Below are 15,459 nucleotides of genomic sequence, written 5' to 3'. Positions count from 1 at the left end.
AGCGATTAATAAAAATTAAATTTTATATATTCTGTATGAAGGTAACGAGGTATGACTTATCTGTGATTTCATCATAAACTAACTGCTGAACAATGTAGCACTGTGAATAGGCAGGATTTGCTTGTCAAGAGAATGATAAGTTGTAGACCTGGTCAGGAAACCGAGGAAAACTTAAGAAGATTCCAAGAATGGAATTTTGCAACCAACCTGAGCAAAGATGGCGTTCAACTAAAGGACACCATGAGGAAGACTATGGACGACCACCAGAGGACCTTAGACGACCACCTGTGTACCTGAAGGCCCATGCCTCACGAGCTTTTACATATATTAACGAGTTCTCGGAAATCGTATGAATATGTTAATTGTTTCCTGGAAATATGATGAATATGTATACTTTGATTGTGTATAACTTTTGTAGCAGAGAAACTAGGCACGCACACGTGGTGGAGTGATCCCCTGTGCGTCCAGCGCTGCAATAAAGAAGTGCCTGCTCACCTACATGCAGTGTATACATGAGTTTTTATATTACAGATTTGTAACAAACTGGTATTATTTTTCAGCTCACTATGAAAGGGAGGAAAGATTTTTTGCCACAATACTTCCTTGCAGATAAGGATAACCTGAATGAAAATATTTTTATTTGCTCAACATGACCTTTTGTTTTGAATCAGAACAACAATAAGCTCTGTTGCTCAGAAATGGGGCTTCTGGGGCTAGAAGCCAAATTCTCGTACAGATTCCCCTGGGCTGACCCCACCACTGCTGAGTACAACACGTCACCTCTGGGAGGTGGATGCACTTACACATACAGCAACAGCTCTGCAGAAGCTGGGTTTAAGAGCCCTTACTCCCGCCTTCTCTCTACCCCACGCACCTCCCTCCACCACACTGACACAGCCATTGCAACGCCACACAGGGAACCCGAACGGGGAACCGACCTGGTGGAAACAAGAACCTGAAAGAAGCTGCACGTTCTTCCTCAGCATGTCACGTACTTGAGACTGCTTCTGAACATAGGCTCAATTATAGCAAAAACATTTCAACTGACAGAAATTGGGTCCTACCACACCAGCTCAGGTAGGTTCTCGAGACTGTCATCGTGGTGGCTGCCGCAATACAAGATGAACACTCATACATGTCGTTAGCCATTGGATTTTCAGGTGCTTCTCCCAGGATCAATAGCATAAAAGTCAAAAATTGTTCCAGAGCAAAGGTGCACATATTTTTTGAGAAGATTACTTTGATCTAAACCATTTACTGAGCTCACTGCAAATGCAATGCTCAGCGCTCCCACTTATTTGAGTCTGTATCCAAACAAATGCTTTTAAAGTACACAGAAAGATAGGGAAAAATATGGGAGAAGCATTTGTTTGAGGTCTACCCTACGTGAAGTCTAATGTGCAGGGAAGATTTTTTTATTTTTTTTTTAAGACCAGCATACCTCTGCTGCTCCTGAGGCAAAGGAGATTGTCAGAAAACAGCTGCCAAAACACAGTGCAATGACCGGAATAGGAACAGGAGGAACTCAAAATGACAGGAAGCAAAATGTGCAAGACAATCTGAAACGGCGGAAGGTGCCCAAGTTAGTAAGTTCCTCAGAAACTTGTTGTCTAGGTGCAGAAAAACTAAAAAAGACCTATCCTGAAAAAGAGAAGAGCCCTGTACCTAGAGCACAATATTCTGTTATTCTGTCTTTAGATACGAATCAAAGGGGTACATTTGTAGAAGATCAAAGAGGAGTACTATCTTGTTCTTGTCTGTTTGCCATTTGCATGAAGGGATACTGGGGTTTGGACACGGAATTTTCCCTGCAAACAAGACCTTTACTGAATTTCTCCGTCCTTCTGGCAGATCCAGGTAGCTGTTTCAGGAGCACAGATGCAGAGGGAGGGGGAAGAGGAAAAGGAGAGGAATGCTTTTTAAGGGTAACCACATCGTAGCTGTCAAGTTTTTAAAAGGTAATGTGCATGGTGACTGCATAAGCTGCCATATGATCCATCCAGCTGTGCCAAATGCGAGGTAATAAGTAAAAATAGTCTCACTCACTCCCCAGATTTGCTCCCAACCTCGACTGTATACATTTTATGACTCATGATGCCCCAAATATGTCTCAATTTCTGATGATTTTTTGGGGCAGGATCTTACAGACACGTTGCTGCGCAAAAGAGTTGCTGCTCGTAAGGTATTTTATAAACCCAGTAGAACAGCATGGGAAAGACCCCAACAGTAGTAGGTGATATATTATGCTTCTGAAAAAGTAGTCTTTTCCTCTTGATGATGTTTGAAAAATCCATATAACACTTCCCTCAGTGAACATAGCCGAAACCAATACTGTCAGAGCAGGAGCGGAGCGCAGTGCCAGATGGCTGTGGGGTCATTAAATTACTGAAGAGCTGCACAGATCCACGGGCGGCTCTTTGTGCAGGAAATAAATAAACAAACAGATAATGTTCCGGACTGGAACTATTAGCCTAACGAAGTCAAGGCAGTTCCAGTGCTTAAATGTGGATTACACGGCGGGAAAGCCTGTTGTTTAACCAGTCTGACACTTAATTTCTTTTTTCTCCCTCCCCCACCCCCCCTTCTTGAAAAGCGAGCGAGCGAGCTGAGTTAAACATATGGATTCCTATTGTTAAGAAGTATGGTTGCTTTCGTTTCACTAGGTCCTTGAGTGGAATTAAGACTACTCCCCTCCTCTCCTTTCCTCCCCTGCAAGGCAGACATGACCTAAAGATGAACCGAGTTTGCCTAGTGGCGGTGTTCATTTCAGTTGAAAGGAATGTTGTCAGTGCTTTCATAAATGTTAATTGAGATTTGTTTGCAGCGTTAACCAGCGGAATGCCTCAAACCAGCTAGAATGTGCGATTCTAGAATAGAACGATTATTCTAGAGAGCTGGGCTTTTGTGACATACAGACATACAGCTGTGCAGTAAGTCTTGCTGGCTCACGTTTTCTGCACTTACACTTGGTTTTCCCTCTTTCTGTCATGAAGGTTACCATTAAGGGTATCGAAAGAGAGCTCATCTGCCCAGCATGCAAGGAATTATTTACCCATCCACTGATCCTTCCTTGCCAGCACAATGTCTGTCACAAATGTGTGAAAGAAATACTCTCTGCATTTGAAGACTCTTTCGCTGATGGAGGCTCTGAATCCTCTAATCAGAGTAGCCCTCAAATTCAAAGCTCTTCTTCTAGCGTGGACAGGATTAGTAGATCAGGTACGTATCGGAATTTTTGCGTGTTTTCCTTATTTTATGTGTTCGACTGACTTGAGCCGAATTGCGTCTGCATTGGTAAAATGTCTTCCCGGTACTCCTGATGCAGTTAAAGAGATGACTTAGGGATAGTGCGAGTCTTGTTCATTCTGTGGCAAGAACAATGGGAATATTTTTAAGGACAGTGCACTCTATTTCATATATAATAGATCAGTCTTTGTGGCGTCCTGTAAATCTTTGTAACCATTCTATTTGTTTATTCCTGTATTTCAGTTACATTGAGATGCAGTAGCATCATGTTCAATAGCGTCGATGTTGAGGTGTAGATTTCAGCAGTTTTATTGCCTGTCAGTGGTACTGTTGAGGTGGTTCTCTCAGGTTTCGGCCAGCCTAAATTGAGTAGTTCGACTTCCTTCTGAGCCTCTGCAGACTTTGCAAATGATGGGTTTGTCCTACCCAATTCATTACGCTTACAATAAATCATTTTCCATAGATGATGGTTATTGCACGGTTGCAGAATTGGGAGACAGATGACTGTAAGAAGACTGCACTAACTGCCTCTTCCAGTGTGGTCTGCTCTGGAAGCTTTAAGGAGCACTCCTCATGCTCTTTGTGATGTCACACTAGAAAGATTCTTACAGCTGTTGTGTAATCCACAGATGAGTTGTTCTTTTACACAGATACATCGAAAGTACTTCTTGAAAGAAACCTCATCTTGGCTTTTAGGCTTCCTTCTGACGTAACTGTCCACTTTAAAACCGCAGTCCGCAGTGATCTGGAAGAGTCGCCCACAAGACAAACCCTAAAGCTGTGTCTTGTATTTTGTATGTTACTAACGTTCATCATCCCCTTCCCAGTTTTCAAAGCTCAAATATTTTATTTCACCCACTTCTTTTAAACAACTCTTGAGTTGTTAGTACTGGTACTCTTTCAGGATCAGTTTGATAAGCAAATGCTGTGTTTGCTGTAGCTTGGCAGGTTGAGGCTTGCATCATTTGAGGGAATCCCCAAACGAAATAACTAGTTGTCTTCATTACAGTCCTGTTTTCTGGATATGGGGTGCACAGCCCCACAATCACTGTTTAGCTCTGCATACATTTCAGCTGCTTTCTCAGCTCTCTCTACCTGCAGCGTTATGTGAAGTTTGAATGAAGAGAGCCCACTGGTGACTGCCATCTCCCAAATCCAAGTCTAGTCCCTTTTTTCCTCAGTAAGCATGATGTTCTGTCACGGCATTGTATGCATGGACTGAAGCGGTCACCGGTTTCTGCTGCAGCTGTCCACTACGTGGTTTTACAACGTGGACATCAGGGCACCAGGTTGGGTGCCTAAGGAGTGGTGGGCGCACCGTGGGTGACCTGGCCTCCTTGTGAGAACTGTGGCTTGCCAAGTGTGGCAGTATCAGACAGGCTGTGCGTGGGGACCAGGCCCCCCATGCTGCTTTCAGCAGTGTAAGTAAGGAGGTAATCCTTAATCTTCCGTGGAAAGCTGCCCTCCAGCTTGCTCTCTGTCGGGCAGTAGAAATAGTGATCTAGCATGATGGGGTGCGCAGGCAGTGCTGTGGCACCGTCCACGCTGTGCACAGAGGAGGCAGAGCTCCCTTGGGAACCTGACATTTAGATGCTACTAGATGTCACCCATACTGTTCTGTTAATGCAGTCTAGCTGTTCTGCTCAGAACCTACAGAAAAGCATGAGACCAGCCGAGTTTGAGACTGACATTTATTCATGCTCTGGTTGTGGCTTCTTAGCTGATAGTGATGCATAACTACCATGGGGTACATTTTGAAGATTTTTAAAGGAACTAGTTTCTTACAGGAGTGTTGGTTTGTTTTTTTAAAGAGACTGGAAAGGGCGTGAGAGGTAGGGAGGTTTTGGATTGTTGGGTGAAGCACCCACAGAAGAGTGACACAAGGCAAGTGTCTTTTGGATAGCATCAAAGGACACTTCAAAAAGAAATGAAGCATCAACATTTCTGATGGGAAGATCCTCACTAAATACAGATGGGACCAAATTTCACTTTCTGAAGAAGAACCAGTTTCAACACTAAGAATTCAGCTTGAAGTCATACCTCTATTTACAAATTAGTTATACCAACATGCAGTCATCTCAAGGGGATCTTAAAACCATGCTCCAGCTCGAGAGAATGGTTTTTTATTTCTTTGTAAGGGGAGGCTGAGAGGATACATGTTAAGCCTAAACACTGGCTTAACCTGCTTCAGTAATACATAAAGGACTAATTTTGATAGTTGTGCCCTGTGGGTTCATGAGTGAGACATGGGGATGCACTCTCTGTTTGATAGCCTCAAGAATGTTACCCTGTAAATAGTTTTTGGGTCTGTGTGAGCCATCCCCTGGAACAGGCTCCAAAGAATCCCTAGGCTTGCGACTTGACTTGAGCCTTGGATCACTTTATTTTGGAGAAGAGGGGAAATTTGTGCATAGCTGTTTCGTAGGAGGGCAGCTTCTCTACTGTCCCCTTTTGAAATGAAAAGAGATAAGCTGTACCCTTGTGTAACCATGCAGATCTGGGGTTCCCCAGTTCAAGGTAGAGGAATCTCTCAGACATAACCGTCTCAGCATCCCCTTTGGTGTGCGGGGCTTACTTAGCAGCCCTCCTTTATCAAGGCCGTTCAGCAAGGGCCAAGTCAGCCTCTACGTATTTGGACTGAATGATTTGGCTGAGATTTCGTACTGGTGATATCTAGTTCTCTTGTTTTCCTCTTTAGATTTTTATGATGCCTCTTGGGGTAAGCCAGGTAAGTTTGACTCGGCCAAAGCAAACTTCAGGGAGCTCCAAGTTGGCTATATTTGTCTGGGAATAACCAGTCTCACTCTGGGAATAGACATCTTACACTTCAGCGTGTTACGAAGCTGTTGCTCTCTATGTGGGCAGCCAGTTAGCCTAAAACCAACTGGTTTCCGGAAGGTTTTGTGTTTAGTCTTTTGAAAGGCTGCGGCTTGAGTGCATGCAAAACTAGACGAAGAAGATAGGATTGGAATAGCTAAATTAACCTTACCGTAGAATTAAGTTTTAGAGTAGTAGTTTGTAATGCCCCCTGAACTCAGACATTACACTACCTTGTCATGGCAAATGTATTCTCTTTGGCTTGGCAGAGTGCATATGAATTGGTATTGTACTGGTTTGGATGATGTGCTACGATAGTTTGAAATTGGTTCATAAATTCCTGTGCTTCTCCCTTTAAAATCTAAACCTCTTCTGTTTACACTCCTCCTAAACCAGGATTTGGTGTCTACACAGGCAGAAAACGTAATTCACTGACTCCTAGATCGAGTCTGTTTCCTTGTCCGGGTTGCCAGCGGGATACTGATCTCGGAGAACGTGGCATCAATGGCTTATTTCGCAACTTTACTTTGGAAACCATTGTGGAAAGATACAGACAGGCAGCCAGGGCAGCCATTGCTATTATGTGCGATTTCTGCAGACCTCCACCTCAAGAGGCCACAAAGAGCTGCATGGACTGCAGGGCAAGCTATTGCAACGAATGTTTCAAAATACACCATCCTTGGGGAACTGTGAAAGCCCAACATAAACATGTAGGACCAACCACCAACTTCAGACCCAAGGTAAGTATCCCGTATCTTATAGAATTTGGGTTGCAGCATTTGCATATAGCTTCAGACATATCTGTGCAATGGTAGTTGCTTTTTGGGACCGTTGTTCCTTTTTTGACTATTGCTGTTATTCATTGAGTGAACCATAAGCTTTTGTTCTTGCTGACAGCATGACTGCAGTTTTGAACATGTCTGCCTGCACAGATGATTCTCCTGGAAGTTTCCTTCTCTCCTCGCACCTCCCCCCGAATCCAGCAGTCAATGACAATGGGATAGCTTATTGCATATTCTGCTGAATGACAGTCTTATGTACCAAGGTGCTAGCGAGACTGGTGTCTCTGGGCTTTTCACCATAGACTAAGATAACATTTGGGGCTTGAGAGTTGGTTTCAGAGATGGTTTGCAATTTTAGCTTAGTGTGTCCATATTTATGCTACTCACTTCTATTTTTGAGCCCTTTCCTGTCCTTTCTTGTATGTGTGTGCGTGTGTTAAAAGATGATGCTTTTAAAGCTTGACTGTTGGCACTGATGTCGTGTTCTCCTCCTTGACATGACACTGAAAAGCTTTCTCAAGAGCTTCTCTTTGGTAACATGGAGTAGATGGACCCAAATGTCTTTCAGTGCTCTGGAACGAGGCAAAGCATTTCTTTTTTTTTAAAACACACACGCACACATGTGCACAAGCACACCCACCCACCCCCACCCACCCCCTTTTAGACGGTTTTATCTGTTGCTTGAGCTTGGAGTTGAGCAGCACTTTTTTTGCCTCTTCGAGCAGTTACTTCAACGTGTTCAATTTTTGAAAGATTACTTTTAGCAAACACCAGCTTTTTCGCAATGCTGTTTAAGCTGCTACTGGAATTAACGCTCAGCATGAACAACTTGTAATTGGAGTCAGACAGAAAAAATGAAACACTGGAGCCTTTTATCTTTCAAATGACTGTGACTGGGGGTGTGGCTGCATTTCATCTGTTGCTCCAAGAGCAATGGCTATGTGGCTGATCAGAGTCTAGCTGAAATTTAAATCATTACAGTATTATGTCAACTCCTGCCTTAAGACAGTTCGTAGTTGTTTCAAGAGATGCTGGCATGGACACAGTTAAATTTGGCAGCGTGGCTGTGTTATATATTGCATTTACAGCTCTGAACAGGAGTGTAGGGAGCTTGAGGCACGCAAACAACTTCAGGGATTAGCAAAATGGTTGATTGCAGTATGGAGGCTACATGATGTGTACACAGACATCGCTACAGGTTTACTCACTGTGAACCTCGTGAAACTGTGTGTGTTCATCTGCTGGCTTTCACTGGCATAGACAAATATAAAAGGTGGAAGATAAACTGAATATAAAGAATCCACTGATGAAATCAGATGCTGCTGTGGGGTGATTTAGTGTTTTGATGGTTTGTTGGCCACCTCAGTTTTTGGAAGTACACCTGCATTCTCTCTGCTCTCTTTTTTTTTCAGATTGTGATGTGTCCAGAACATGAAATGGAGAGGGTAAACATGTACTGTGAAATCTGCAGAAGGCCTGTTTGTCATCTTTGTAAACTGGGTGGATGTCATGCAAACCATAGAGTAACAACCATGAGAACTGCCTACAAAACCCTTAAGGTAAAAGTAAATATTGTTGGACCTGGCCTTAAGAAGGGGAAAAGTACTGAGCTTCTGGTGTAAGGGCAAACTCCCTGTGGCAGGAAGCCAGGATGTGTGTTTAGAGGACACTGAACTAGTCATGAGGCATGCTGTTGTGCAACATCTGTTAATATCTATATTAGTGTGACATAGCGCACTTCTGAGAAACTGTATTTTCTATGAGGCTTGAAACATAACCTCTTAAAAGTCCTTCCACCTTGTTTTAGCCAACTAAAGTATAGCAGTACTGACCAATGCAAAAGGTTTAAGCAGTTTATACTTTACAATCTAGCTTTTTTCAGGTAAGTGTCCTTGTGGCTTCAGAAGCACTCCTGAAAAATTTGCATTGGAAGTATCTGTTGGGACCTTATATGTTTCTGAAGTTGCATAGCTGTTAATTCGCAGTACAACAGGGAAGACTTGCAAACATTGCTTTGTTGTTAAAGAATGATTGCTTCTACCTCCTCTTCTTCCTTTTCTTCCTCTCTTGCTCACAAGAAAAAAAAAAGGGGGGGCGGGGGGTGGGGGAAGACCAGACCAGCCTGCCTTGTGCTCTTTGGCCTCCTTGCCTGTTTGCAAGGCTTTTCCTGTACAGCTGTTAACTCTTGCAAGTCAGGAAATGCAGAGACACTCCTAAGTTCATGCTTTGAACCACTCATTCTTCTAGCAAATCTTACTACAAATGAGTTAATAACTAACGTGGCTTTTCTGTAAGTTTTAGTAACGTCCTGAAGCCTCATGTTCCTAGCCTAAGAGAAGGTGGCACTTGTGGCTGGGGAAGACTGAGCCAGCTGAGGCTGTTACCTCTTGTCCTTAGAGGCTGTTACCTCTTGTCCTTAGAGGCTGTGCCCCCAGTCCTGCCCACATCAGTGGCCTGATGTCCCTGTGCAGTCATTGCGGGTCACTGAGCAATTCTCCGCAGGGTTGCTGCTCATAACTGGTGGCAGGCTGTTGTCCTTGTAACTAGATAAAGCGAGTGCTAGCTGGATGACCTGCCTGTGCTGGTTGTCGGTTTGGGTGGGATACCCTTCTTCTGCTAGCTCGCTGTTTTGTTTTAACAGGAGAAGCTTTCAAAAGATATTGAGTACCTCATCAGTAAGGAGAGCCAGGTGAAAGCTCACATCACACAGCTGGATCTGCTGCTGAAAGAAACAGAGGTAAGAGTGTCTTCCGTGTTGGCTGGGGATAGCCCTTGCAGGGACACAGCAGAGACTCAAACTGTTTTCACTGAAGTGTTTCAAATCCTTTGGCTTTTTTCAGTTAGCCAGTAAAACAATTTCTGAACAGTTTGTGTTAGTCCTGAATCACAAATGGTAAGACCTAATCCTGACAGTGTTGGAAATATGGGCAACATACAGAGGGAAGTTAAGTTTTGGGTGCTGCTGTAAATTTAATTGAAAGAAAGCTTGTTTGATACCTTAATCAAAGAGAGGTGGGTTAGACTTACAGCTCTTGTGTATTAACGGTGCTTCACAATTTACACTGGCTGTTTGCCGCCTTGAGGATGTTGCAATAAAGTCAGAATGAAGAGTCAAATCTCCCTGCAGAAGAGTCAGAGCTGGGAGCTCACGTACAAGCTGAAAAACACAATGGCAGAAATTGCAGGAGCTCCTGGCCCTGCCTGTATCTTGATAAAGATTGTCTCTGTGCTTTGTAGTTCCTTTTATCCAGGGCACTAGTTAGAGGTGACCCTACAGTTCTGAGGGCATATGTGAGAAGCTGGGCTGGACCCCCATCTCAGTGTGGTTGGGGAAGGTGGAGGAGCACCTAGCTCTTGGGCATGAAGACTTCAGAAACTGACCTGTTTTTACAGTGCTTTTCCATGAGCTGTTTAGACACATGCTATGCGTAACTCAAGACATAATCAGAGGAATACTTTCCTGCTCTTCGTTCTCTGTGTTGATCCAGTAAACGCTTACTAGCTTGGGTGCAGTGCTGATCACATTTTCAGTGCTGATGGGCATAACAAAGCTCATTAGTCTTGTCTGTCAAATGGATGACTAGATTGCTGTGATACCTTGAACAACTTGAGGTATGTTTCTGTACACAGCCACAGTGCTGTGGAATCTGTCTAAAATGTCTTTTGTTCCCTCCTAGTGCAACAGTGAACGAGCTAAAGAAGAAGCATCTCAGAGCTTTGAGAAATTATCTCATGTCCTAGAAGAGAAGAAGTCCGCAGCTCTTAGGGCAATTGAAACTTCTAAGAATTTAAGGCTGGAAAAATTGCAAACGCAAGCAGAGGAATATCAAGGGCTCCTGGAAAATAATGGCCTTGTAGGATATGCTCAAGAGGTGCTTAAAGAAACTGATCCATCTTGTTTTGTTCAAACAGCAAAACAGCTTCATGACAGGTATCTTCATTATCTTCTGTTTGAAGTACAGATACTGTTCCAGGATGTCTGGTCAGTCATATTCTTTTGACACCTGCTAGCAAAGTACTGAATGCAGTACCTTGTATTGCAAAGGCTCAGAGATGGTCCCAGTACCGTTCAGTAGAAATTGCTACATTACAGTGTGCGTTAAGAAACAGCAGTCAGGAGGGGCTCTGTCCTGTGACAACACGTGGCCTTGTTCAGTAGGACTGCACTGGAAGGGTAGCCCATTCAGCTCACTGACACATTCCTTTGCTCAGAGATTGTATCGGGTATTTGCAAGTTAATCTAACAGGTCTCTTCTGGCTTTAAAGTCTTTGATCTTAATAGCTGTTCTCCATTAGCGCTTCACATCTGTTTTGTTCTTTGAACATAATGCCCCAAATTGTTAAAATGCTCTACCAGCTGAACGATTACCTCTTCATTATCTTTACACTGATACCTTTACACTGCTGTACAAAAGACCTTAAATTTTGCATTTGAATTCTGTCTAGAGAGACAGAAATTTCTGGGAGACATCAGTAAGTACATGAAAACAGCACTTTTTATAAAGCAAAACCTAGCATTTTTAGTTTAAGGAATGCACACATGTGAATTCCCTTTTCTCTGTTCTGCCATCCCTTTGCTTCTGTGCTTTCAGAATCCAAAAAGCTACTGAATCTCTGAAGAACTTCAGGCCAGCAGCTGAAACTACTTTTGAAGACTTTGTGGTGGACATAGCTAAGCAAGAAGAGATCCTTGGTGACTTGTCCTTCCATTCCAATGGTAAATTGCGAGAGCATCAGGTCTTTCTCAAGTTACGACTTGAAGGGCTTCTCTGGAAAGAGGCAAAACTTATGCAGGGCTGCAGCTGCAGAACTCAGTCTTGTGACTTGCATTGTCCCTTCTGTCTCTGTGATCCACAAGGCATTACCTGGCAGCAATGCTAGCTTCAGCTTTGAAAAAGAAGCTAAGATGCCGTTGCATTCAGTACCAGTTTACATTGGCTTCCAAAACATTGTAGTTAAGTAATACTAGGTCTTCCTAGAAGCTTTTTGTTAACATGACAGAAAAGAATAGGCTTTTAGATGCTTTTTTAGCTGCCAGCAAAAATAAATAATACAACTTTCGAAGTAAAAACAGAAAGTAAGGGATTTATGTAAGTGCATGAATGGAACCATCCTCATCTGTACTCTTTAACGGATTGAGTCAGATTTCTGCCCCCACCCCCACCCCCCCCAAGTGCTATAGCCACTCAACAAAGGGCTTGTATGGTTAATTCTAAAACAACATCTATCTAAATTTGAGGGTTTTTTTCTCCTGAATCTCTGGCATTCCAGGTCTAGAAATACCAGAAATCAATGAAGAGCAGAGCAGAATGTACAACAAAGCTCTGATCAGCTGGGAATGCCCTGGGAAGACAGACTCAGCTGATATCTATGTTCTTGAGTATCGTAAGCTTAATGGAGAAGAGGAGAGTGCGACGTGGCAGGAGATCAAAGTTTGCAGCAAGAGCAAAGTAATATCTGATCTTGATGATGACAGCTCCTATGCCTTTAGAGTTCGAGGATATAAAGGGTCCATCTGTAGCCCTTGGAGCCGAGAAGTTATTTTGCATACGCCTCCAGCTCCAGGTATTGGGTTTTCTTATGTCCACAAGGTGTTGAATCTGTGTCTGTCGGTGTTAAGAGCTGTAGGTGGTTTCCAGTAGTTCCCAGACTTCTACTCTACTGTTACCGGTTGCGTAAATGTTTAGAAGCACTGTTAACAAACAGGTTAAGTAGGTGGCATGCTGAGACCGTTTTAGCTTGCATGACGTTCCCGGTAGCCTTTAAAAGTGAGAAATTCTGATGCCAGCATGACTTAAAATGTAGTTTATAAGCACAGAAGGCCAAATACTTAACTAAGAGGAAATTTTTTTGGATACTGTTTTTCAGTTTTCAGTTTTCTTTTTGATGACAAATGTGGGTACAACAGTGAACATCTCCTGCTGAACCCAGGAAGAACCTCTGTGGAAAGCAGGGCTGGATTTCCTCTACTGCTGGGATCTGAGCGCATGCAGGTCGGATGCTACACAACCCTGGATTACATCATTGGCGACACCGGGATTGCCAAAGGGAAGCACGTCTGGGCTTTTCGTGTGGAAGCCTATTCATACCTGGTGAAAGTGGGAGTTGTTTCTAGCAACCAGATACAGAAATTGTTCCATAATACCCATGATGTGACCAGCTCAAGGTAAATTGCAGACTCTTGCTCGATACATGTTTTATATAAGGAGATGGCTTTTTAAAAAATAAGTTAAGAGTGAGTCTGGTCGCAATTAGTACACAAGGTGAACCTAACTAGTGGAAAGTAGCTTGAAGGATATGCTGTAAGCAGGTTGTCCTGTTCATCCCCTGCTATTAGCAGAAAGGTGTTGTAATTATCCAGAGTCCTATTTTCATTCTTTTTGGGAAAGAAATGAGGTTCCTATAGATGTCAAGATGTGCCAGTTAAAGCAAGAAGGTAAAAAAAAAGCATCACTTGCAAGATTGAAGCAATGTTTAATTGTCAATAGTAAGACTCTGCCTTAATTTCCTTAGCATACTAGGTTTGGCAGCCATTCAGAGGTACAATGTTCACTGTGTGTATCTGTGTATCTTTGCTGTAGCTTGCGTCACGGTGGATTCCAAGTCACTGGCTTATCCCAGGCTATACACTTGCATATGGTACTGGAGTGCTACTGTTCCCAAGCCAAAGTACAGTGGACAAACCAATAAAAAGATTTCAGCTCTGAAGTATGGTTGTAGTAAGCCTGGATGTGTCTAGGAACTGCAGGCTGGGAAGCTATCTCCTGAGGACTCTTTAACTTTTTCAGGAATGTAAAAAATGTATCAGCTTCCTCCTGTGTAACATACTGAAAGTGTAAGAACGCCTGTGTCTTGAGCTGCTTAAAGCCAGACGGAGGCTTTTTGCAAAGTGAGAAATTAGATCCTGATTTCCTGATTTCTTTTTCCTTATCCACACAAATACCTGGAAAACTTTGGCTGACACAAATCCAATCTCCCCCCAGACATCCCAAAAATGCAAACCTAGCTAGGGATTGTCGGCACAGAAGAATGTGTGCTTCTCCAGTGTGTCTTCATCTGGTGACAGAAGTAGGGGGCAAAAGCATGTAGACTGAACAAATCTGGCCGCAAACTTTCCCCAGTAACCAGCTGGGAAACAGGGGTTCATGGAAACCTCCAGGCAGAGCACTTTAAAAAAAACCAAACCACCAAACCAAAAACTTAAACCACTACTTTTTGTGTTGTGAATTTTAAAGACAATGTAATACAGCAGTGGTGAGGAAAACTCATAGGACAACAGTCATGTTAAATGTATTTACTCGTGTCATTTAACATTATGTAAATGAAGTTAAACATACCTTGTCTGTAATCATTAGTCATAGTCGCTAAATTACTTTTCAAGTTAACTAATTTGCTCTACCTGTAGGTTCATTAATGATTACCTAGCATGAGTACATTTAGATACATCCGCTCCTTAGTAAAGCCTTCTGTGGTCTTGTCCTCGTTAGCGTTTAGCTGTTATTTATTGTCTGAAGTGGCCCAAGTGAGTGTTCTCCACCTACTAAATGCGTCTTCCCTCCTGGCTTAGGTATATTTTTACCCCACAAGGTTTTGCAGGTGACCATGTGGTGTTTCTTGTCTTACAAAAATGTTTTCTCCAGTTCACATCACTGATCCCCCTTCAGAATTTGACAAAAGCAAATGGTTGTTTTTCTGTTCTAGGTACGAGCAAGACAGTGGTCATGACAGTGGGAGTGAAGATGCCTTCTTTGACTCACCACAGCCTTTCACACTGGTCACTTTAGGCATGAAGAAGTTCTTTATCCCCACAACACCTGCTGCCCCCAAGGATCCAGCGAGCAGAATCCTTCCCCTGCCATCGTGCTTGGGCATCTGCCTCGACTGTGACAAAGGCAAGGTGGGGTTCTACGACGCAGGCCGTATGAAATGCCTTTATGAGTGCGAGGTGGACTGCTCTGGCATAATGTACCCAGCATTTGCCTTAATGGGTGGTGCAGCAGTTCATCTTGAGGAACCTGTCACAGCAAAGTACGGGGAGTACCACGACGACATCTAGTGCAGTGATCTCTTCCCATTGCTGTTCTGAGGTGGAAGACGAGAGAGAGCAGAAGAATTCTACCTTAGTTTTCACTCCTGATTAATTACATTCTGTCCACATGTTGCTTACAAGCCTCTGGGTCATGCTTTTTTTAAACAAACGGTTCAGACACGTCCCACACTAGTGGGAAATGTTCTTCCAGGAACTCTCCTGCCTTTCTTGTGATCTGTGCAATGCTTTTCTCCACAGACTTTCTTCCCAGGGGGAAGCAGGGAAGAAGTTTGACTAGCAACCAAAATTACTCTTCGGGGGTAGAAATCTACCTTTTGTGTAACGTAAATCCTTACATAGTCAGTTTTGCATTTAATGAAATCAAAGCTGACAGCGTGTGATTGCCATTCTCCTTTCAAGAAATCTGCCTGAATGCCTCTGAGGGGTCAAATGCTTTCCAATTAACCCCTGAGCACCAGGGGTTGGGCCCTTCAGCACGAAAGAACATTTGCAAAAATACAGTATAAAGCAGGGAGAAATCAGAACTGCAGCTGAACGTTTAGGTTTTATTTGGAAAGAGGAGGG

General features: G+C 43.3%; 1 protein-coding gene across 1 annotated transcript; it reads left to right on the top strand.

Moving 5' to 3' along the window:
- Positions 1-3,014: 3,014 nt before the first annotated feature.
- On the top strand, positions 3,015-14,901 carry LOC132320893 (E3 ubiquitin-protein ligase TRIM36-like; the record flags this gene model as incomplete). The annotated part of the gene is made up of 9 exons (XM_059834526.1): positions 3,015-3,231; positions 6,457-6,803; positions 8,258-8,404; positions 9,487-9,582; positions 10,523-10,776; positions 11,438-11,562; positions 12,117-12,410; positions 12,714-13,011; positions 14,547-14,901. Coding segments are annotated over 9 exons (2,133 nt in total), but the record flags the coding sequence as incomplete, so codon positions are not given.
- Positions 14,902-15,459: the final 558 nt, after the last annotated feature.

Source organism: Gavia stellata, unplaced genomic scaffold (genome assembly GCF_030936135.1).
Source record: "Gavia stellata isolate bGavSte3 unplaced genomic scaffold, bGavSte3.hap2 HAP2_SCAFFOLD_34, whole genome shotgun sequence".
In the NCBI taxonomy this organism is placed as follows: domain Eukaryota; kingdom Metazoa; phylum Chordata; class Aves; order Gaviiformes; family Gaviidae; genus Gavia; species Gavia stellata.
The sequence above is the reverse complement of the archived record's forward strand: the minus strand, read 5'-3'. Positions and strand labels throughout refer to the sequence as shown.